Below are 24,500 nucleotides of genomic sequence, written 5' to 3' on the forward strand. Positions count from 1 at the left end.
ATAACTCACTAAAATAATCAAAACTCAATAACTTGAAAGGCAGAACTTTACAATGAAGACATTGTTTCATATTACATGAAGTCATTTGACCACCTTTAAACTATGTCAGGAAAAGGACACATTGTAAACACATAATTTACAAATATTTCTCTGAAATGTTTGCTATTTTTAATATAATATTTAATATGTAATTTTAATATATTAAATATTTCAAATATAATAATTAACATATAAACAGGCTATCTAATTTTTAATGTAATATTGAATTTTTAACAATAATTTAAATGTAATATTTAATATGTAAACAGTCAATCTAATTAACTAAAAGTACTTTGTGTAATTGGGAATTAGAACTTACTGGTATATTAGACTTATTATAAGTATAATTTTGTTATAGTTACATTTAATGTATTTGTGATCAAGATGAATTTACCCAAAAGTTAAAGAATAACATGGCTGGGACTGAGTGATTCAAGGGATTAGCCTGGATGTATTTCATACCTAGGTCATTGACTTGATTCCTTTTTATGTGATAATTTGTAGGCACTTGGTTCTGTTTGGCATCCTGTGTCCAATGTGGGTGTTTTGTTTTGTTATATTTTTGTTTGTCTAGAACTGAGAAGGAGATATTCATTAATTGTATATATGGAGTGGGGAGACTTTCAGTGCTTCTGAAAAGGTACATGACAACTATATATAAATACAGTTTTCTGCCTTGAAACTTGAAATTTTAATTGTAAGATTATATTAAAATAGAGGGACAAATGATTAAAATACAGTGACAATGTTAACACTGTTTTTCCCATTCCGTTCTAACCACCATCAAACTTAGAGTTGTAAGTACGAAGGGTATTCGGAGTGGTGGGTATGCAAAATATTCTCCTACATATAAAATTGTAATGAAGTGATGGAAATTAATCCTACCAGCTTTGGCCCATCATTTAATTCCTGCTCTTTTTTTTTTTTTTTTTTTTTTTTTAAAGTTGCAACTTTTTTTTTTTTTTTTTAATGTATTGGGGTAACAATTGTTAGTAAACTTACATAGATTTCAGGTGTACAATTCTGTAATTCCTGTTCTTAATTTTGGTGATGAAAACCCTGTCCAATTTCTGTTCCAAGTCTTTCCGAGATCAAAATGGGAATGAAATACTTTCTGTAACTTACCTCTGCCTTGTGTGTCAATGTTCTTTAAAACGAAAAGAGCAATTTTGTAAAAAACATGATGGCAATTTGTTTAATTTGGAAGAGCACAAAGCATATTCCATTGAGATTGTAAATGCATTACTGTTTTTAAATATTATTCCTAAAACATGTAATTTACCGCACATATTTGAGTGTATATTCCAACACTTTTCTTTGAAAGTATAATTCTTAATACTTATCTAAATCTAACAACATGCATTCCTTTCTGTCTTCATTTCATGCCAATTCATTAGTAACATTAATAGAAGCAATTTTAACGAAAATTAAAAAAAATATATTCCTGTCAGTAAGGGTGTGGAATAATAATATATTCTTGCAGATCTGGTTAACTGTGGGCTTGTGAATTATAGACCTTACTATTACTTTGTTCGGTTATTCATTCAATAAGTATTTGTTGAGATTCTACTATGTGCCATGCATTCTTCTATGTGCTGGAAAGAGAGTGGTAAACAAGGCAGATAAGGTTTCTGTCATTCTATGTGTTACATTCCTCTGTGGAGAGAGTTTGTGTGCATTTATTTTGTGCACAGTAATTTCTAAGATAGCCATTGAGATGAATTGCTTATGGATCCTTTTTTCAGAAGTTACTCCCTAACACTAGAGATAAAAAGAAAAGAAAAATAGGAGTTGACTGAGTAAAGGGACACTGCCATGTGCATTGTACATCCATCAGTACAGTGATTGGCACAAATATTTGGCCATGTAATGTATGTTAAATGAATGAATGATTTGTACACATACAGCTATAATACAAAGTGGTGTTAAATCCCAGATACAAGCAAATTTAATTCTAACTCAGAAGAGATAATTAGTGTTTATTGAGGTTCTACCATGTGTCTCAGTCAATCTGCATGACAAATCTTGAGGATTAGTATTGCTATACCTATAATATGGGTCAGGAGCAGAAGTCAGAATTTAAACAATTGTTCACATAGCCAATAATTACTGAAACCAGGATTTAGTATTTGTCTCAATCCAATGTTTCTATTCCTTTCACTACACCAATATTCCTCAAACTGTGTCTCAAAGAATGTTCTTTGGTTAAATAAGTTTGGGGATTTCTGTTTACTATATCCTCCTCTTAGAAACTCAGCATGCTCATCAGTTTATTGAAGGCATTGGTCAGAAGTTCTGCATAAAGAATTCTGTTTAACTCGGATCACCACCATTTCCCCTAATTTTATTAAAAAACTCCACAGTCAACATAAACACAGAACTCCATCTCAGCACGGCTTTCAAAGTTGTTTTGTTTTCATTCTCCATATGTTGATTTATTGAATAAAAGTGGATTGTTTGGAAAATTCTAAAAACCCCGTGAAGAAAGGTGTAGTGAAATAGCATTGGAGGGAGAGATCAAGTGAAACATGGAGAATGAGATATTTGAGTTTGATGCTGTAACATGGCTTGGGTTCAAAATTTAGAGAGGAATCAGTGACACTTCAGGAGGAGGGAATAGCATGAAGCCAAAGGGAAGAGATGAAAAAGCATGGAGCACATCAGGGGAGAACAATGTACATAAAACCATAGAACTAGATGGAAGAGAAATTCCTAGAGAGGCTTGAATGGCAGGTAGTGAAGTTTGTTGTGTGGAGCGGGGAGCCTGTGAAAGTTGTAAATTGGTGAAATTACATTTTAAAGAATGACATATGCTTTAGGAAGATTAATTTGTCTCTACTAGTAAATAAGACTAATCTAATTTATTTTAATAATGCTAATTTTAATTATTATTACAAATTTGTTTTCATATCTATGATCTTGCATCAAGTCATTAATCGTAAGTGTTAGCAATATTCTTGACCCTCTGCAAACACTGTCTGACAATGTAAACCAGGCACATTTATTGAGAAGAATGATTACTCATACTGTTGGGCTTTCATTTTGTACTTATCCCAAATGATTTAGAAACAAGTATTAAGAGCAATCACCTCTGGGGTGACTGCCACTTATAATACTTCACACACAGTACATTGTGTGTGGAAAGCTATTTGTTTATCTTATAAGCAATATATTTCATATTCTTAAGGAAACTTTTAAACTAAACTATGAAGTGTCATTTTTTTAAAGAAGTTCAACTCATCCTGAACAATTATTATAACTGGGTGACTAGACAAATACTCATTTACCACACAGCAACTTAGTGATTTATTTAGATAAGAAAATAAATTCCAGCTCCATATTCACTATCTCACTTTTGGAAAGTCAAAATTTTTTAAAGAATAAAACTGTATTCTAGACAAAATTACCATTGGAGCTACTACACAGACCTAGGAGCGGGGAAAAGCACCCCGATAAGAAATTATAGGTGCCTACCCAGCTGAGGAAGACATAATTGGTTTTGAAATTTTCAACCAAGTTAGGAGAGTTAGGTCTGGCTGGGGACATGAATTGTCCAGGGCAATGAAAATCTGGCTACCATATTTAGAAATGATGTTTTAACAGAGGGAATGAGTTCTAGGGAATTGCCTTAAAGTTTCTTGTCTTTCAGCCAAGTCGTTCAGGATCCTACTGACCCCACGGATTCCTCACTATATTGAAATGCAGGTAGAGTGGCACTACGCTGACATGAGGAGTAGAAGTCTACTTATTTTGGCAACTGAAATGCTTGCACAGCTCATCTATCAGGAAACCATTAAATCCTTACTCCACAATACAGGTGAGGCAGGGACATTAAGCAGCTGAATAGAAATTACTAAGGAAGTGAGTTCTGACTAATTTGGGGTAGAATGAGCAAACTTCCATATTTAAAATGAAGATTTAAAATTGATGAGCACAGGGATGTCGTCTGGAATCCTCACTTTCCAACCAGAATGTGAGTTTCATCAGGGCAGAGGTTTTTGTGTGTTGCACACAGTTGCTGTGGGCTAGAATAATACCTGGCACTTACTGTACGCATACAATAAACTTCAGTTGAATTAATGAAAGAATATTTCCCCAGTACCTTATTATACATTTATTTAAAAGATATGTGATTGCATCTGATTATCTCTTAGAGGAAAGGAACTTTCAGTTATGATGGCAGTTGTACCTCCTATGGTGGCCAGAAAGACATTTTCAAAACAACTTTGACTGAAACTTCGAACATGCTGGGCATTCACACTAAGAATGAGGGAAAAAAGTAGAGTTATCATAATGCCTCCAAAATTGTTTATAATAGCTGAGTAAACATAGATCAAGTGCCAATGAAAAGATTCTTTATTCTTTTTATATTTTTAAAAGAACTCCAGTATGCAAAAAATGACTAATCCACAACAAGAAGGAAAATTTTAACTTGTAAAATTCCAAACCGAGATGAAAAACATTAACATTTCATATTTTCAAGCCAGGGGTATTTTGATCTCCTGCTGAAACACAAATTTTCAATTTTAACTTTATATAGGGACTAAGTAATAACTGTGTTCTGATCATTCCCAAATATTCCTATGTGTTCTGAGATCCTTGCCTCAAATCATTCTTTTATCTTTTCAAAAGGAGAGATAATTTAATAAAAACAATGCAACCTAGTATAAAGCCCTTAATCACCAGCCCCCACTTTCTTAATACAGAAAATGTTTCTGTTCTTCTGCTGATTCTAAGTTGCATATACTTAGTTTTTGGTAAACATAAGGCTTTAGGTAGAACTTCAGAAGATAATATTGCTACATATGCCAGTAAAACCTTAGTTTTAATTAATCCTTGGCAATTAAGTTAATTGAGAGTATGATCTTTACAGAAAGATCTGGTTCAAATTCTGATTCATCCAATGACTAAATGTATGACTTTGGGAAAATTCCCTTACCTCCCTAAATATCACTTTCCTCAACAGGAAAATGGGAATCAAAATTCCTAACTCAATAGATTGTTTTAAGGATTAAATGAAGTGATACATGTAATACTCATATGATTTCAGCAGCTAGAAGAGTTTATGCTATGCTGTGTACTAAATAACACCTCTCTTTTCAGAGGCTTTACAAAATAAAAGTCTATCTTCCTATCACGAAAGTCTTCAAGGAAGCTGTCCTACACGAGCTTTGTTAGTAATCCAGTCTGTGTCTATCTTGAATCTACAGCCTCTCAACCATGGCTATCAGGGTCTCTGAACAAGGAGAGGAGAGCACAGATTGCTTACACCTGTTTTTGAATGACCTGGCTCAGCAGTGGCGACATAACTTTTGCTCCTAGCCTGCTGGATAGAAATAATTGTTTGGCCCAGCTAAACCACAAGGATGCCAGGACTTGTAGTATTCCTGTGTGCCCAGGAAGGAGAGGAGAACTGGCTCTGAGTATTAGAAGTCCTACTCCAGTGGAGTGGAAGTGTCAATAGGAAAACCAAGAAATTTAATTTTTAAGAAATCCCAATGACATTGAAATACTCATAGTTATCAAGGCAAATGAAATTTCGACTATTGTTTTCTATAGTATGAAAGTCTTTATTGACAGAAAGAGCTAAATGTAGAAGAAAATAGAACATTAGACCAAAAGGAAGAAAACCAGATTTTTGGTCCTGGCTTGGCTATCATCATGAGTAACTTTGGGCAGGGCATTAAATTTCTCATTTTCTTAAACTTTATATCAATAAATTAGATAGTCCTTCCCCAGTGTACTTCTCAGGATTGTTACGGGATCAAAAGACATCTTGAAGAGAAAGTCCTTGTATAGACAAAGACTGTGAGCTCTTAGATCTTCCAGGGAACACATCTTGACTGCATTTTCCAGCTTCCGTTGTTTTAGAAGTGGCCACAGAAACAATTCTAGTCAATAGAACATGAGTGCAAGGAACATGCACCTTTTCTCAGCCACACTGCTGGAAGAAGCTGGTAAGTGTCCTCCTTGCTCTGTGTTTTCTTTTCTGCGGGCCGGATGCCGAAGAAGATGAGGCCTAAGAAGATGGTGGAGCCACAAATGGAAGGGGTCTGCGTCCAGGCCTAACCCAAAGGAACAACAAGGACACCTTCCTGGAACTGTTGTGCAAGCAGATGTACCATTCTATTGTGGTTTAGCCATTGTATCTTTGGCGGCGGGCGGGGGGGGGGTTGGGGGGGTGTTCTAATTGTTACTGCAGCTCAGCATAACTTTTTTTCTTTTCTTTTTTTTTTTTTTTTTAAGGAGGGTGCAGCTCGCAGCGGCCCGTGCAGGGACTGAACCGGCAACCTTGGTGTTATTAGCACCATGTTCTAACCAACTGACCTAACCAGCCACCCTACAGCTCAGCATAATACAGACTTAAATGATATATTATAATATGCTTGACACACAATGAGTCTTCATAAACGACTATTGGATAAGTAGATGAAAAAAATAGCTATAAATCTCCTAATACTTTGGTTCTTTTTTAACCACAATCAAGAGCTTAGTTCCAAATAATTATTGCTATTATTATTATTTTGGCAATGTCTTGTTAGGTACCCAGAGAAAAACTGTTATTAATTCTGAATTTTCAAATATCTGAATATGTGATTGTAATATTATGCTCAAAATGCTGCAAAAACAGGGGAATTTTCTTATTATGTAATAAAATATGACTTTCAAAATGTTATGCTTGCAACATTTTTCTCTTTTCAGAAGATTCTGACTGCTGTGTGTCACTTGTCTTCATGTTCGTTCTGCACTAGCAGCACAAAGAAGAAGAAAAAAATGATTGTTTCCCACCATGAGCTCCAATTCCCTGAGATATTTATGTAAGTGTATAATACTGCCAACTGAACAAACAGCTTCAATCATGTGTCTGTTCATATCTCCAGGCAAAGTTTTGTTCTCCTTCTTTTCTTTTATAAATGTATCCACCCTAGTGGATAAACAATCTCCATGGGAGAACAGGAAAGCTAGCTATTTAATATGTGTGGTTCAGTGTCAGGAGGTGTGGAGTCACAGTAAATAATATTTTGTGATGATACTAATGCTAATAAAGATGATGACATTTTCATGATTAGCCATGTTTTTAGTAAAGGGAAATTAATGAATAGGACTATTCAGTTTGAAGGATACATACAACATGCTGACAAAAAGAACTGGGTTTCAGTATAAAATGGATACGTTACAGAGACAGTATACATATGTACCTAACATTACTGTGTATATTTATATGTATATCATTCATCCAGAATTTTATTTTTACCTACAAGTTGGAATGCATTTCCTTCATACTCTATTATAAACCCATTTAGTCACATTTCTGTCAGATCCCACTTGCATATGCAGTGTTGAATAAATCAACGGTTAATAAATGTGCTTGGAAATACATTTAGAGATAACTAACGAGCTACGGTGTCTGATCATAAATGTACATTTTATACTCTCAGAATACTAAAAAAAAGATAGCCTGACTTATTACATACATATACAGAAAAAGAGAAATAATTATAGAGCAATCATGTAAAAGGAGCCTGGTTTATTACTCTTGAATGGATATACTATAGCCAAAAAATTAAAAAAAAAAATTAAAAATGTTATACTAGCTGTTCAAAAAATTCTACTTCAAAGGAAATACTAAATGAGGATGGAGAGTCAATCATTCCATCATAAGTGCTTTTTGTGACAACTCCATGGGCTTGGGGCCCTGGCCCAGCCCCACAGCAGGCAGGATGGCAGGACACTCAGAAATACTGCACCCATCCTCTTGGAGGTACTGCTCCAGCTGACCACAGACATGCTTTACATTTGAGCAAGCTGATCTGACAGACTGGGAGGACAGTAGAGATGGAAATACCGATCAGGTACAAGTAAAAGTATGTTCACCTTGAAAAATGCAAAAAAAACTTGTAGGTAATAATGTATCTATAATGGACAGGGTTGTGTCTCTTGAAAAATGAGAATACAATCACTTTTTGCTCATTGATAATTTTCACAATCCTCTTTACATTCTACGCCAACCTCTCTCCATAGTGCAATATCTGTATACTTCCTACATCTGTACTTACTTAAATAATGCAGATTTATGTCCCCTACATAAATATGAGATATGCCAATGCTTCCCCCTGCCCCAAGCTTCTGCCTACTCAGCAGTTTTAGAGATTGTTTTAAACCTCTATCCTGCGGATGATTTCTTAGCAATATTTTGAAGTTCCATGCCCATTAAAAGTGAAGCGGGATCTGGTGTCCTCAGAAGAGAAATAATGAAAGCGCATGGCTATTATTTCATATCTTTCTGACTATGAAATAAATCTCAGTATTTTAAAAGAAAAATTAGAACACATATGCCAAAGTTTAAAAAGGGGATAATAAAATTTAGAAGGTAAAAGAAACCACATAAAATCTTGCCAAAGGTTTGTGTTTTACATAAAGCTGCAGTGGGGACTTCACAAAGGAAATCTCTGCACTTTTTATTTCTGGTTCAGAGGATTTACATGCTCTTTCTAATGATCCCCGGCCTTCAGCACTGGGTAATGTCTCCCAGTCCCCAGCTTAGTGCTCATGCAAAATTGAAGCACTTTGGAGGCAGTTTAGTAGCTGCAGATGAATCTCAATGTGCAGGAAAAGGCATAATGGCTGTTTAGCACTTGCTAGGAGAAGCTGAGGAAATCAGGGGGAAAAATCTATTGAATTTAAGCCATCTGGGAAGCCAACTGAGAGCGACTTGCATTAACAACGTGTTTACATTCCCATTGTGTTGCTAGGCCAAGGAGGTGTGTGTGTGGGGGTGGTGGTGGTGGTGGTGGTGGTAGTGGTGTGTGGTGTGTGTGTGGTGTGTAGTGTGTGGAGGGAAATGTGGTGTGTGGTGTGGTGTGTGTGTGTGTGTGTGTGTAGGAAATTACCAAGTGATATTCTTTTGATTATATTGGCTATTTTAGTTTGGTATTGGCAACTACGTAGGAAAACAATTTTCAGGAGCAACATGGTTATGAGAATTTTCAGGTCTCCATGAAACAGGACAACTGCCAGCTTGCAGAGGTTGGCAAGGATGCCATGGACATGAAGAAAATGAGCGATACGCAGGAGCCTGACTGAGCAGTTCTTTTCCTGTATCTGGCCCACAGTACAATGCAACAGATTGGGAGAGGCTTCAGAAAGCTGGTAAAGAATACTAGGAAATGCTTACATTGCCTGTTACATTTGTAATTAATTTAGAAAAATTGACCACACGAGGGTAATTAGCCAGGTATATGGCTTCACTTTCGGTTCGCACCACCCCTACTCACCGCCTCCACCATCATGGCCTTTTTATTTCATGGTATTTAATAGGCTACTTTTTAGAGCAGTGATGTTTTCCAGAAAAACTGAGAGGAAGGTACAGAGATTTCCCATATGCCTCCTACTCCTACATATGCACGGCGTCCTCTATGATCAACATCCCCACTACAGGGTAGAGTTGTTACAATTGATGAGCCTGTATAGACACATCATTGTCACCCAAAGTCCATAGTTTACATTAACATTCACTCTATAGATTTAGAAAAAAGCATGCTATGTATCCATCATTATAGTAGCATATGGCGTAGTTTCATTGCCCTAAAAAATCCTCTGTGCTCCACTTACGTCTCCTTTCCCTCTGTTTTTAGATTGGCAACCACTGATCTTTTTACTGTCTCCATTGTTTTGTCTTTTCCAGAATGTCATATAGTTGGAATCAAACAGTATATAGCCCTTTCATGCTGCTTTCTTTCACTTAATATCACTTAATAATATGTGTGCAAGTTTCCTCCATATATTTTCCTGACTTGACAGCTCCTTTCTTTTTTGTGCGGCATACTATTCCATTGACTGGATGTACCACAGTTTATTTATGCTTTCACCTACTGAATGACATCTTGATTGCTTCCTGCTTTTGGCAATTATGAATAAAGCTGCTATAAACATCTGTGGTTTTGTGTGGACATAAGTTTGCAACTCCTTTGGGTAAATACAAAGAAGTTCAATGACTGTATTATATGGTAAGAATATGCTTAATATTGTAAAAAACCTCCAAACTGTGCTTCAAGTGGTTGTACAATTTTGCATTCTCACCAGCAATGAATGAGAGTTCTTGTTGTTTCACATCCTTGCCAGGATTTGGTGTTGTCAGTGTTCTGGATTTTGACCATTCTAATAGGTGTGTAGTGGTATCTCAAAGTTGTTTCAATTTGCATTTCGCTGATGAAATACGATATGGAACATCTTTTCATATGCTTACTTGCCATCTGTGTATCTTCTTGGTGAGGTGTCTATTAAGGTTCATTCCTCTTTTGAACTGCCGTATTAGGTAACTTTTCCTTGACAGATGTTTGGTGAGTGTAGTGGAATCAATGGTGGTTCCTAAAAAGACATGCCCAAGTAGGCCTCCTCACAATGTGAATGCTACCTTATTTGCCAAAAGGGTCTTTGCAGATGCCATTAAATTAAGGATCTTGAGATCCTGGATTATGCAGGTGGGCCCTCAATCTAGTGATAAGTGTCCTTATAAGAGACACACAGAGAAGACAGACACAGAGAAGAAGATGATAGGAAGACAAAGGCAGAGATTGGAGGGATTCCCAGGAATCCAGGGAAGCCACCAGAAGCTGGAAGAGACAAGGAACAGATTTTCCTCTAGAGTCTCCAGAGGGTGTGTGGCACTGCTGGATTTCAGACTTACAGCCTCCAGAACAGAGAGAACACATTTCTGTTGCATTCAGCCATGGATTTCATGGTAAATTATTATGGCAGCATAAGGAAACTAATACAGTTTGAATATGACTAAGGGCATTTACTCTGTCTCTACTTTCAAAGGGTGGACTCAAAAAATCTGACATAATGGTGAGAAAAAGCTGTCTGCCATGCAGTGTTTTTCTGTGCCCACAAATGCACTAAGCATTGGGTGGGGGGAGGTAGCCATTCGGGCTCTAACGTCATTTCATACAGAGGGCATCGCTGTCTAGCATCATAAAGGCAGTAGCTATAAAAAGATGCGTGTTATTCACTCCTTGCCATTCCTGGAATTGCCTTGTACAAAACATTCCCCTGGGTTTTTTCAGGTAAATTTTAATTCACTCAAGCCCTAGAGTTCCCCTCTCTTCCCTCAGGAGACTGCTATACCTCAGCCTGAGAAGTTTAATATGCAGAGACAGGCGGAAGGATATTGAAGAAAGCAAGGGCTCTCTGCCATGTAACTCTATACCACGGAACTATCAAGGGGTTTCATGAATTTATTCTCATAATCAGAGGAGAACACGAGCAAATGGTGAAGCATTCTCTCTCCCTTCCCTTTCCCTCTCCCTCTCCCTCTCTCTTGCCTTTCTCTTTTTTGCCTCCCCTAAACTGAGATCTTAAGAGCATTACGTCTTAGTTGTGTCTTTCCTTACAGCACCGTGTAAAATATCTGGGTCATGGTTTTTGAATAGCACGTCTATGTACTTCCTCTCTGCTGCGTTTCACAACACTGTCTCCTCTTGCCCTGGTTTTCAAGCCTGGCAATTTAGCATTATTCGAGAGCTTAAAACAAAAACAGACAAAGAAAGAGCTATGCCCTGTTCCCAATTAAATCATTCTCTCTGGGGTGGGACCAGGCCATAGGTGTTGTCAAAATCCTCCCCTCCCCACGATTATCAAACCCCGTCAGGGTGACAGTTAATGCCCTAATAGTTCCTTGCTGCTCTTGCCTTCGTGTTCCTGGAGATTTCTTCCAAAACTGAGATCAGGTTAAACCCTAGATGAAACCATAAGTGAGTCCAAGACTTCCCTAATATGAATTATTTTTCATTGCTAGATACTGTACTTCCTACAAGCTGTCCTTAATTTTTGGTTAGAGCTCATTGTAGCTGTCATGTTTTGCACGCTGGTCTTGTATCTCTAAATAGTGCTTTTCAAAAGAACTGGCAAGAGTGGATATTTCAATAGTTATTCCCACAAGCACCAGAGAATTCCTAGCTGAGGGATTGATGGTATTGGGAAAGAAGACTAAAGGGGTCCAGTGCAAGTTAAGCCCTCTCCCCTTGAGTTCTAGCATTAGATTACTCATTCATTGTGGCATCTTTAACTAAAAAATTCTATTGTGTCTTCAAAATGCCACCCCCCCAAAATGTGGGAGTGAGGAGAGAAAAAAGCACTAGACTTTTTGAGCCAGTTATTGAGAGAATATTAGATAGTAAGATTTAGCAATACAGAGACTCAAACAGAAAAGATAACAATTTATGACATCACAGAATCAAAAGAACAACCTGAGTCATTATTTAATAATTATCAACCAGGAAAGAACATTTAAATTTTGAGAGAAAGCCATGTTCTTTCGAAAGCTAATCCTCTCTCTTTAAACTGAAAATTTTCTTAAAATTCCTTAAACAAAGTGATTAATTTATTTCATATTACAATCCAGAACTCTATTAGATATGTACCTTCTTATGAAAATAAACCAGAGACTCTCATTAAAACCCTCACATATTTTAGCCAAAGGTTAGATTAAAAATACATTATGGCTTTTAACACTTGTGCTATTCTCACTTTGAAGTGGGCATATTAAAACTCTAAGCCACAGCATACGTATGGTTGCTGGGCACAGGGCAAAATTGCTATAGCAACACAATCACTAGTTTTGCTCCTGAAATGCCCTATTTGGATAGCAAGTAATCTAGATGAAGAATAGTCCTTGGACGCTTGCTTTTTCTTGTAGCCTTTGTGTGGGCCTGGGGGTGGGTAGCATTTGATTTTCTCTTTTCTAAATTTGGGAAAATACACACACAAACACACACACAAATACCAATGTATGTGTGTATTTACATATCTGCTTATACACATACATAGTCTTAATTAAATTGTAGGAATCAGTGCTTTTATCTTAGCTGTGAGAAGCAAAAGGAGTAATATATTACAAGTAACCCTGCCCTAAGTCTTAATTGGCAGGGGAGAATTCCTTTGTGTTCATTACATTAACTCTCGCTGTATATAATTTTAGAAAATTTCTGTTTTCCTCTAATGAAACACAGCTTGCCAAAACTGCATTGAAAGATGTAGTGTTTTCTTGCCTCTACTTTACAATCATGTCCTGGACTGGATCTGTTCAATAAATACATACTATTAAAATTTTCTATACAGTATGCAATTCAAACATTAAAAATCTTCCCCATGGGACATAGTTAAATTACATTACATAGTTCTTCAAATATGGTTTAGTCAGGGTGTTTTGGAATATGTGCAGGGTCTATAATATCGATATTTGCCCAAAATGAACACACAACAACAAAAAATTCACGATAGATTAAAAACAAAAGGAATCCAAATGTGCAGCCTAAAAATTTTCAAATACTTACTTCTGTTTGTAAGTTAGAAAAGGAATTTGAACAAACAACAGGTTTATACACAGTGAGAGAGCCAAAACCACTCAATTAGTCGAGACTATCTTCATGTTAGAATGGAATGAAAGCAACAACAAAAATCTGAGTTCTAGAACTCTGATCCAACCATGTTTTTATAAGTGCAGCTGAGATTGTATTGGCCACATTAACCTAGATGTTTGACTACTTAAAAGTCAATGGGAAATAAGGATGGATCAATTGTGAGCAGTAACAAATGAGGAATATGAAAGAGGATATTTCAGGGTAATTGATATTCTGTTATCACTAACTACTTTCTTGCTAAATTATCAGATTTACTCAGTGGAAAAGCCTTCATGTACTAAATGGATCCTTGCCAATTTTCTATTTTTATGTTGGGGCCAGACTCATATGCAAAAGAAAAATTGTTAAAGTTTCTGCCATTGAAATAAGTACCTCTGAGAAGGAAATCAATAAAATAATTGATTTATATTTCAGAATCATTTATCTTCATTGGCAGACAAATATATTACAGATATAAGGTTCTATTCTTGCAAAGGCAATATTCCCATTGATTTAAAAAATGATTCCAAATTACGGAATAAAGTTCAAATAGAGTTTCCAAATTTTATGTCTCATTTACTAAAATTTAAGCAAAGTTCATCTTACTTCCTTTTGACAATGTTCACTCTGTTGATGAGAACTGATAATTAAAGTAATCATTTTACATGGAGAATACCTTGGTCTGATGTGTATACTAAATGTGTAAAACAACTCTTATAGAGTATTATGCTATCTTTATGTATTCCTCAAATTACCTGTTCATGAAATATTCCAAATAAAAACGTCATTAGTATGTCTCACTAAATTTCCATTATCCACATGTCATAGGATGAGTGGCTATAATTCCACAGAACAAACTGTTACTGATCATCTCCTGTGCTTAGTGCCCCGTGTTATAAACTTCAGAAAAGACAAAGCTTCACAAAACCTTACATACCATTCCAATCTAGTTGAAGAGCCAGAGATTTTATATAATATATATGAATATAACTCTTTTAATGAGATTGAGTTACAAGAAACGGTCATTTTTGTACTTCAAAAGTGGTTGACTTGATAATTTCCTATGGTTTAACCTAATACACATCTACGACTCACATGTATGAGTATAATGACAATGGAAGTACAAACGAGAAAGGCAAACACGTGTATGTATGACTTGGGGTATTATAGAAAGACTCACTCATGTCATTGCATTTGAGACACTGCTTTAAGAATGATGAGGATTTTAATAGCGGTGGGTTAGGGGGAAGCATGGTATAAAGGAATCATTAATTCATAGAACGAATATTTATTGAGCACCTACTAAGTACTCAACACAAAGTTAAGCATTGAACTAGAATAGAGAAAAAGACAGACATAATCCCTGATTTCATGGAGTTGTACTCTTTAGCACCTAATGTTTAGACTGAAGAAGAGAGATAACTTGAGAAAAGAGACTTGATAAATTATCTTTCTCAAATATCCTTTCTAAGATTAAAGGCCAGGAGGTGACCAGACCTATTTTCCTAAAGTTCCATATGCCATAAGGCTACTAAGTTAAGATAATGAAAAATTATTTACACTCGATTTAATGAACAGCATGCCAGTAATTCATTGAATTTCAATGAATGTTGTAGTCATAACTTAAAATGTCTGTGATTCTAAGACACAAAAGTGTAAAGAGTGTTTGCATTCATGTAATAAAAATTAAACATCTCACCTATTTCCTTTTGAATCTGTATGAGCAACATTTTCTATATAATGTCCTACTGTGACATTAAGGTCTCATGATATTTAAATAGAGGTTCTGTGAAGAAGAGTTCAGTTGCCAAATAATATGAGGTTAAAAAAAAGTTTTTTTCATTGCAGAACTTTCCTGGGACTTTTACACACAAATTTAATGTATTCTTTTGTCCAAAAGGGTATTATAATTATTGTAGTTTTTTAAAGTAGTTGACCACAAAGCTTTTTGTTTATTTGTTTTTTATTTTGTTTTGTTCCCCAAATAGCACTTATAAGACCCTGGTGGTTCACTTAATGAAGTTTAAGGGGGAAAACCCTCATACATAGGGCATATGTTGGGGGAGAACCTATTAGAACAAGGCTAGAAAGTTTGATCAGGAACAGATTGTACTGAAGCTTTTGAATATATGACCAAGGAGGATGTGTTTTATTCCATGAACAAAGGGGATTCAAGGGTGCCAAAAGAATGTATACACATTTTAAGACAGGAAAAAATTGCATTAAAATGTAATACTCAATATATATCGATAACAAAAGTTGAATACAAGTCACATTTGACTTCTGCAATTACAAGAGATCTCACAGTGGTTACCATCAGCATAATTTTAATACAGGTTTTTCCTTTCTTAAAATGTGTATTCATTTTTTGACACCCTCTGTATTTTAAGAAATAGAATGATAAAATCACTTAGATCTGTGCTTTAGGCTTGCAACTACCTGAAGAATGGATTGCTGAAAAGAAAGGACAAAACCAAGAAGGGATAGGAGGCTACATGAATAATCTAAGAGGTATATGATAAAGGCCACAACTGGGAGAGTAGCCGCAAGAATTGAAAATAGAAAGATGTCTTGTGGGAAAATCCTGAGAAGGAACTGGGAGTATCTGATGATCACTTTGGAATAAGGGATAAAGCTGAGATTTCTATTTTTGGTGATGGGATGGCGAGAAGAGTTATATGAAATAGGAATATAAGAAGAGAATCTCTTTGTGCCACTCTTGCAACAAATGGGGACCAGAGTGAGCACAGCATATTTTTATAGCTCCTCTTCATCAATTCCTTTTTTTTTTTTTTTTTAAGTAAGGTTCACCTTTTGCTATTTGGTCGAATGTTTAATACCCTCAAGAATAAAAATAATCAAATCCTAAGCACTACTTTAACTTCGTACTTTAATGAATCACAAAAGGCCACATATGGAAAATCTGACACAAGTCAAGGAAGGCAGATGAAAGCATGAAAGATAAAAGTTTAGCTGACCTACTGAACCCGATTTTCTTTTCCTGAGAAAAGGGGTAATGATATTACATAGCTTTTTTTAAAGTCTGTTCTGTGTTTAGTAGATTTGGCAGAATTTAGGAAGACACTGGGTACAACGGCCAAGAGCAAAGGCTTTGGAATCAGAGCCCTGGGTTCATATCCTCGCTCTGTCACCTCTTAGGTATGTGAATTGGAGACAGTTAGTTTCTTTATCCTGTTGAGCCTCAGTATTCTCATTTACAAAAGAAGAAGCCCAAAATTATCTCATAAGATTGTTTTTATGACTCAATGGTCTAATACATGTAAGCTATTCAGTATAAAGCTTGTAATTCTATTTTTGTTGTTGTTATGTTGGTCCTATTGCCATTATTCTGCTAATGTGAGAAAATCTCAGGGATTATTGAAATTTCAAAGCAACCAACTTTTTCTAAACTCCCTTGCTTCTTCATACAGGGGAATATTTGCTTTTTGATGGTGAATCTTAGGTACCATGGAAACAAGGGTTGGAAAGACTTCAAGTAAATAGAAAGCAAGCAGTCAAGCCTGAGTTTTTCTTAAAAATGTAACCATAAAATTTTGAACAGATCAAGATTTTAATAGGATTCTGAAAGAACACAGGTACTTATTACTATATTACCAAAATCAAAAGCTTCTGATTATTGAAAATTTCTAAACCATCTAATATATACTGCTTTCCACTTTTCTGTTTTTTATATTACATACTTGCAAGAAATGCAAATGTGGTTTCAATGATGGAAAGGCAAATAATACCAGTAATGAATGATCTTTAATCAGTACATTTTATGATCAATGGTATAGCTTTGCTCAGTAAGTACAAATAATCATTTGTTTCATACATCAGACCAAGAGAGTCTATTTAATGCCTTCCTAATTTAAAAGGAAGAATTTTGTGCCCTGGGGGAAAAACATTCGTTCTTTTCTTCAGTTTTATTTTTTGGGGGGTTTTGATATGAAGGTATGTTTGAGGGAGATTTTATTGAATGCAGTTGATTTTTCTTAGTTGCAAGGCAATGTATCTGATTGCCACTAAACATGCTTCCAATATCATTATTCTAAGGTGAAGGTATGTATAAAAAGTGAACTTGTTTGCAATGACTTCTCTCTGTCCTATCATCTGAGAACCAATTTGATTTTTTAAATGTCAAGAAAATTTCTCTGACTTGTAATATATTTCAAGACAATGCATTCTAACATTTCTTGTGATTAGGAACCATTAAGACCCCAACATGACTATAATCAGACTATTTTAAGTGGAGAGTTGAGGACCAAAATTGCAGGTGAATGAAGCTTCAAAGGGGGAAAAAAGAGCAAGCAGTTCAATTTCAATTCCATTAACAATGTTTCTGATTTCACAGGAAAGCAAAGAGCTCTAATACTAGAGAGCTATACATTTCCCCCCAATACTGTACAGATTGGAGATTTATGATAGCAAGCAAAAAGATGCAAGAAAGTGTTTTGGGCTTTTATTTTCAGGTTTCATTATTTCTAATGAAAATAACACATTCACAAGATTGGAAAAAAAAAACAACAAAAAACAAAAACAAAAAAAACACAAAGAATAAAAGGATTCTCCAGATTCTGAGCTGTCAACTACTTGTTGCATATTTCTCCAGGAAATCCCAATGCATAGGCAAATATATGTGCATCCTCTTTCTTTACATAATGAGGCTATGTTGCATGTAGTGTTCTGTACTTTCGTTTTCACTTAAAATTCTACCTGACAGATTTTTCTGCAGCTACAATATGTGGAGAAATTTCAGTGCTTTAAGAAGCATCACATTATTCCAACCTAGGGAAAAACAGTTCTTGCCTTGACATGCTACTGCAACAGGGTACCAGGGACAACCTTGCATGCAGTCTTTGTGCTCATTTGGAATTTTATTTATAGATCGTTCCTAAATTTGTAGTTATTGAACAAAGAATGTATACATTTAAATATTAATAGGTATTTTCAAATTGTCCTTCAAAAAGATTGTATCAGTTTGCAACTTTGTCAACAAACTACGAGACATTCTCTATCCCACTCCTTCATCAGTACTGTATGCTAAACACCTGTTTTCATCGGGACAACATCACCTTAGATGCTTCTTTACCATTTGCACTTTTTTTCCTGTATCTCTGTGTTCAGATTCTGCTCAATTTTCTATTGGGTTGCTGATCTTTTGCTTAAATATGTTTTAAGAGATAATTACATATTAATTAAATTAGCCCTTTGATTAACATCTGTCCACAGATATAATTAGGGTTAGTTTCTTTTTTGTTTGTTTTTTTTTGGAGTTTTTTTCTGGGGAGGGAGGATCTGTACGTTGGCTTTGTGGTTTTCTTGCTTTAAATATTCAAATTTAATAATACTTTCTTATAAGACTTCTCAATTTTATCTTAATTAAAAAGGCTTTGCCCCTCACTGAAACCAACCAACCAACCAACAAAATTTTCTCCTAGTGATGATGATGATAATGATGATGACATTATGCCTAACATCTAGAATTTATTTTATTTTAAAGAATGAGATAGAACTCAAGCTTTATTTATTTATTTTATACTTTCCCAAATGCCTATCTTGTGGGTTGAAAAATCATCTTTAACACATTGTAGAAAGCCTTAGGTATTTGAGTGTTTCCTGGTCTCTCTGCTAAGATCAAACTCTTTTAACTTCTTTAGCTTTATAATATGTTTATAAAGAACCGAGTTTCCCTCATTATACTCCTATTTCAGAATTCTCTCAGCTATTATTTTTCATATAATACTGGTGACCTTATGGATTCATTTATAAACAGCAAACATTTAAAAAATATATTGTTTTTCTATCTAAGAACAAGATGTGTCTTTCCTCTTATTCAAATCATTGCAGTTTTTGGTCTCTGAGTAAAATTTAAACTTTTTCTTTCTAAATTCTGCAAATTTCTTGTTAACTTAATAACCACATATTTTCTTTTTAAGTGATATAGTTTGTTCCATTATAATCTGAATTGGCTATCTGTACTTAGAGAAGTAGATGGGTTATGTAAATATCTTTTATCAGCCATTTTTCTGGATTCTCTTGATCTTTTTCCAATTCTTTACTTTAGAAATGCATTTTTTTCAGATCTGCCAAAATCATGCTAACTGTCAAAAATGATCATTTTCCACTTTCTTTACAATTTTTATATCTTTTAATTATTTGTTTTGGATAATTGCACTGAATAGTATGTTAAGAACAATACCAAATAATACTGGTATCTGAGGGTATATGCCTTTTTCCTAACTTAGAACTAATACATCATTTGGATGCTGACTTTCTTGTAAAGTTTTGGATGAAAACGAAAGACAACAAAAAGGCATATTATATTCCACTCCATCCATGAATCTTAGGAGATTCAAGTATTGGAGCTACCAAATCTTCCCTTAGCTCTCATCTATCCCATCCTGAATTTGAATGAAAACATGCCATATATTTCATTTGTAGTTGTTTTGAATGGTATTTTTAAATATTGGTATGTGCAATATTAATTAATTTTATGTGAAAATAATAAAACTATGCTTTACAGAAATAAAGTGAGTGCACATATATGTATACGTACACACACACACACAGAGGGTGACAAAAAAGTATACAAATTTTAAGAAAGGAAAAAAAACTATTAAAATTGTAATACTCAATATATACCAATAACAAAAGATGAATACAAGTCATGTTTGACTTCTGCAATTGCAAGAAGTGCTCAAAGTGGTTACCATCAGTGTCCAGACACTTTTGATTATAGTGAACTACTATTTGAGCAACGTTGACCAAAGTGTCCACTTTTGTATGTGTGTGTGTGTGTGTGTGTGTGTGTGTGTATAAAATGAAACCAACATAGCATGAAACTGTGAGAGATGCTCAATATCAGAACAGTTTTGGTTTTATTTCTAATCTTCCCATATAAGCATTTTCTTTAATTTAGTAAAGACAAGCCTAAATATGTTTGTGACTCTCATTTTAGCTTTTATGATTTCTTTGTTTTTCCTCTTACCATTAAAACTTCTATGTTTGAAATCTTTACAGATAAATGAGCTAAAACAAATAAAACTCATTTCACTCAAGATTGCGAAGACATGTGGTGAAGTTATTTTTCTGAGTAATTAGACCAAGAGATGGGCCAATTCCCTGAGGTCAGCTACCGCACAGTTGGATACCCAGTTATTTCTGTCATCAGCTCGCATGCAGAGAACATATTGATTTACAAATTGACAAACTATTAGGTAGAGCTCCCACCTGATTGACTCAGACCATTTGTATTATATAAATGTATGCTTCACATGCCTCTTCTCAGACCTCTCACAGTCTGTTCTATTTCTTTATGTCCCATCACCTCAATATACTCATGTTAGAGACATTGAGTACAGATCTCCTGCAAGGGTTGGTCTTTGCTCACCCTTGGTTAATCCCAATTTGGATACAAATATGAATTAATAATGATTTGGATTTTGAAAACATGTATCCATTTGGGTATGTAAAGATATTCATGAAGGGAAATGAAGATATTTAAATGTTTCCACTTTTGTCACGTATGTCACTATTTTGCTTGGAAATTACTGACTAGTGAAATCTTAATATTTAAAATATATGTGCTATATATTTTAAAATCATCGATCTGGAAGGGATCTGAAAGTTCGAATTGCTCTTCTCCCCCCTGGAGAGCAAAAACACCTAACCCACTGTATGTCTTTCCAAATTAAAAACTCTAGGAGATTCCACAACTATCTTAAGTTACCCACCATAGAGTAAATAATTGCTATCAAGAAAGTTTCTTTCGTACTCAATCTTAATTCCTCAGGTTATTAAAATCCACTTCATTCCTTCTATGCCTTTATATTACCATTAAGGATTATATTTACAGAGCAATAAAGTCAGGAGCTGTAACCATACCAAAATCAAGATCCACTCAGATAGTGGCGACACTCACCATTTCTCTTCCTGGATCACACACTATCTCTATCTCAATCACCCTCAAATTAACTTTAAATAAGGTAGGTAATTAGGATTCATTTTTAGATATAAGTTAAGGATACATTATCCTTTGAATCTACAGCACTTACAAATGGTTTAAAAAATATAAGGGGTAATTATGCATGTAAATTACCATTGGAGGGTCATGTAAACAAGCATGATTTATCCTTAGTTAAATATGTTCCCCAACCCCAGGATATTTAGACCTGACCTGACACCAGATTTGACACACAAATGAAATCCAAGGACATCATTTACTAGGACAGTTAGCATTAATTCAGTCCATTCATTCTCATTATTTATCTTCTTAAGCATGAATGCTTTAATTCCATATAGTCCAACAGGAATGAAATCAAGATGTATTCATCACATTTTACTTTGCAATGCATGGAATGATACCACCAAATCTTCACCAAACTGATTCAAAACATTTTAGCAAAGAATAATAACTTCATTTTCAATTTCAGTAATTGAATGAATAGTATGACAACATGCTGAAGTAGTGAGTAAGTGAATCCTAAACAGAAGTTCAAATGCAATGGTCAACTCACCAGAGGTTTCATCTACTCTCTCATCTACTATGTGGTCCTTCTGATGAACCCATTCACTATTACACTTGAAGTAGATCTGGGTGGCGGGGCTGGCTTTACAGTACAGGTTCACAGGCTTATTCTTCACAATATAAGCTTCTTCGGGCTCAATAAGAAAATGTGGCAGAGGCTCAGGTGGATCAGATGGAAAGGTTTCTGGCAGTTCATGAAAAAAGTCATCGTCTGGTAAAACAAGAAGAAAGCGGAAAACATTCAAAACCTGGTAGCCAATTGCCTTCACTTGCTACTCATTTAAAAATAATGCCTCATAAATGATCTAATTAAGCACTTGAGTGCCTGGTGTGATGCACCAGGCAGTGTGTTAGGTCTATTGACTGCTCAATTAAGGATTTAAATTATCATTCTCATTTCTGTGCATGGCAAAACTCAACACCAGGGAGGAGAAATAACCTGCCCTGAACACACAGGTAGTAAATAGCAGCACTGTGATCAGAACCTAGGTTTGTGTCCCTCAAACACTGTGATGATCCCGATAGAGTACTATACCTCTCATTACACAGTGTTACCCTTGACAGCTGACAAAAGCAAAAGCAATTTCATTAGAAAAATTTGTTTGAAAAGTATAAGGCTCATAGGTAAATCTTAAATCCTTGGCAAGGAGCGAGAAGGAATACGAGAAACATGGATTAAGGATCAGATTTATAATTTTAAAAAAATGCCACTGCATGAAATATTGATTGATTTAACAAAAAATATTTATTGAACTTAAAATTATGCTAAGTACTGGAAATATAGATGATAATATCAAGTCAGCCAACAGTAGAGGTAAAGTACAGCTGAGAATCTAGCAATGTTATTTGGTCTCATTTTGAAATTATACCTCAAATGTCATATGTGTTATGTGAATAGTCAAAAGTATCCTCATTAGAATATTACTGAATATTATCATAAAGGACAATAGCCTTGTTTTTTACATCACTGAAAATTATCAAATATATTGTTCCTACCCTGATGTTTCAACACCAATGAATAAACAAAACCTAAAACCACTTGAGATGTTTGCACACTTTGCAGTATGTTTTTCTTTAACTTGGGTTCTGCAGGATTCCAAATTTAAAAAAAAAAGAAAATAACAAAAGTGCCTTTTAAAAATCCTATTATCATATTTTACAAAAGTCAAGGTAATACATCATCTATATATCACATTGTGTGTTCACCACCCAGAGTCAGTTCCCCTTCCATCACCATATATTTGATCCCTTTTACCCTCATCTACAGAATTGTACACCTGAAACCTATGTAACTTTACTAACCATTGTCACCCCAGTAAACTTTAACTTAAAAAAAAAATCAAGGTAAAAAGAGTCTTCCAATACACTATAGAGTTAAGCCTGATAATTCTCTTCCATGAGAAACAGAGGGACTAAAACTATTATTAATTCCCTAGGTTGATTGAGCATCCTAGGCTAATATGTAAAGTTAAAACTGTGATGCTAAAATTAAAAGTTTTTACAAGTCCTTTAAAAGTATATATATTATTCAGTAGTTATGTATATTAGTACATATATATATATATATATATATATATATATATATATATATATATAGTATTCATAGGATATGTTATTGGTAGTTAAAGACTGGTTGCTCAGATATTACCTCAAAACTCATTGCATCACTCATTCGGCTGCTGCCCTATTATGGGTATGTGGATATTTGTCTACTTAGTAACATGGCCTTGGACTTTTTTCCTGTAGGTCATGGGATAGCTGTCAAATAGTAAAGGCATCTGGGCTTTTCTGACTTGGTTTGCAATAAAAATTGGCTTCACTTGCATCACAGGCAAAACTAGCTTTCAAAGCTGATCCATAAGTATAAATTCCTGACACTGACATGTGAACGATGTTTCCAGTAGCTAGCATTCTTTTTTACTTTATTTCCTTCATTTGTGTTCTTCAGCCAGGGCATCATTTCTGGTTTTTCTATTGTTGAAAATCAAGGACCCAGACTGTCAGGTTACTAAAGGATAACCTTGTTTCCATCAATTCCAGCTTCTTCAGTCAATATGCAAGAACACTCAAGACATCTTAAGTAAAAATAGTTTAGAAAGGCAAAGGTATGGGGACTGGAGTGCGGGGCAGATCCATCAGCACAAAGCTGATGTCTTGAAGGCATTATTCAGTTTTTCCTTCCAAAGCACTTGTTGTTATATGTAATGGCAGTGCTGATAATCAATAAAGCTCCACAACATATCGGACTCAAATTCTGTAAAATGTTATTTATAGTTTTTAATTATTATTGCTCATGAAGGCAGTGGGTCAGTTAGACTATTATTATTATTTTTACTATTGGTGTATATTCGTACACACAATAACTTTTGTATGTCTTTCCTAACAATATATTTATTTAGGTATGTAAAATATAAAAATCAGTCAGTCAGTCATTGATTTAGAAGGTGAGATTTGTTCCTTTAAAACGAATGATGATTGCAAGACATCAGATGATTGTATAGTATCTTACCTTATTCAAGAATGTAGCCAAA

At 34.9% G+C, this 24,500-nt stretch overlaps 1 protein-coding gene across 2 annotated transcripts in view; it reads right to left on the reverse strand.

Moving 5' to 3' along the window:
- UNC5C (unc-5 netrin receptor C) overlaps positions 1–24,500 on the reverse strand; it is a 370,467-nt gene that overhangs the window by 131,145 nt on the left and 214,822 nt on the right. For both annotated transcript variants that reach the window (XM_019741125.3, XM_019741124.3), the window contains exon 2: positions 21,959–22,180. In XM_019741125.3, coding sequence (XP_019596684.1) covers positions 21,959–22,180 — 222 coding nt within the window. The remainder of the gene's footprint in view (positions 1–21,958; positions 22,181–24,500) is intronic.

The sequence above is a fragment of the Rhinolophus sinicus genome, chromosome 1 (assembly GCF_057876585.1).
Source record: "Rhinolophus sinicus isolate RSI-liver-muscle chromosome 1, RSI-T2T, whole genome shotgun sequence".
Lineage (NCBI taxonomy): Eukaryota > Metazoa > Chordata > Mammalia > Chiroptera > Rhinolophidae > Rhinolophus > Rhinolophus sinicus.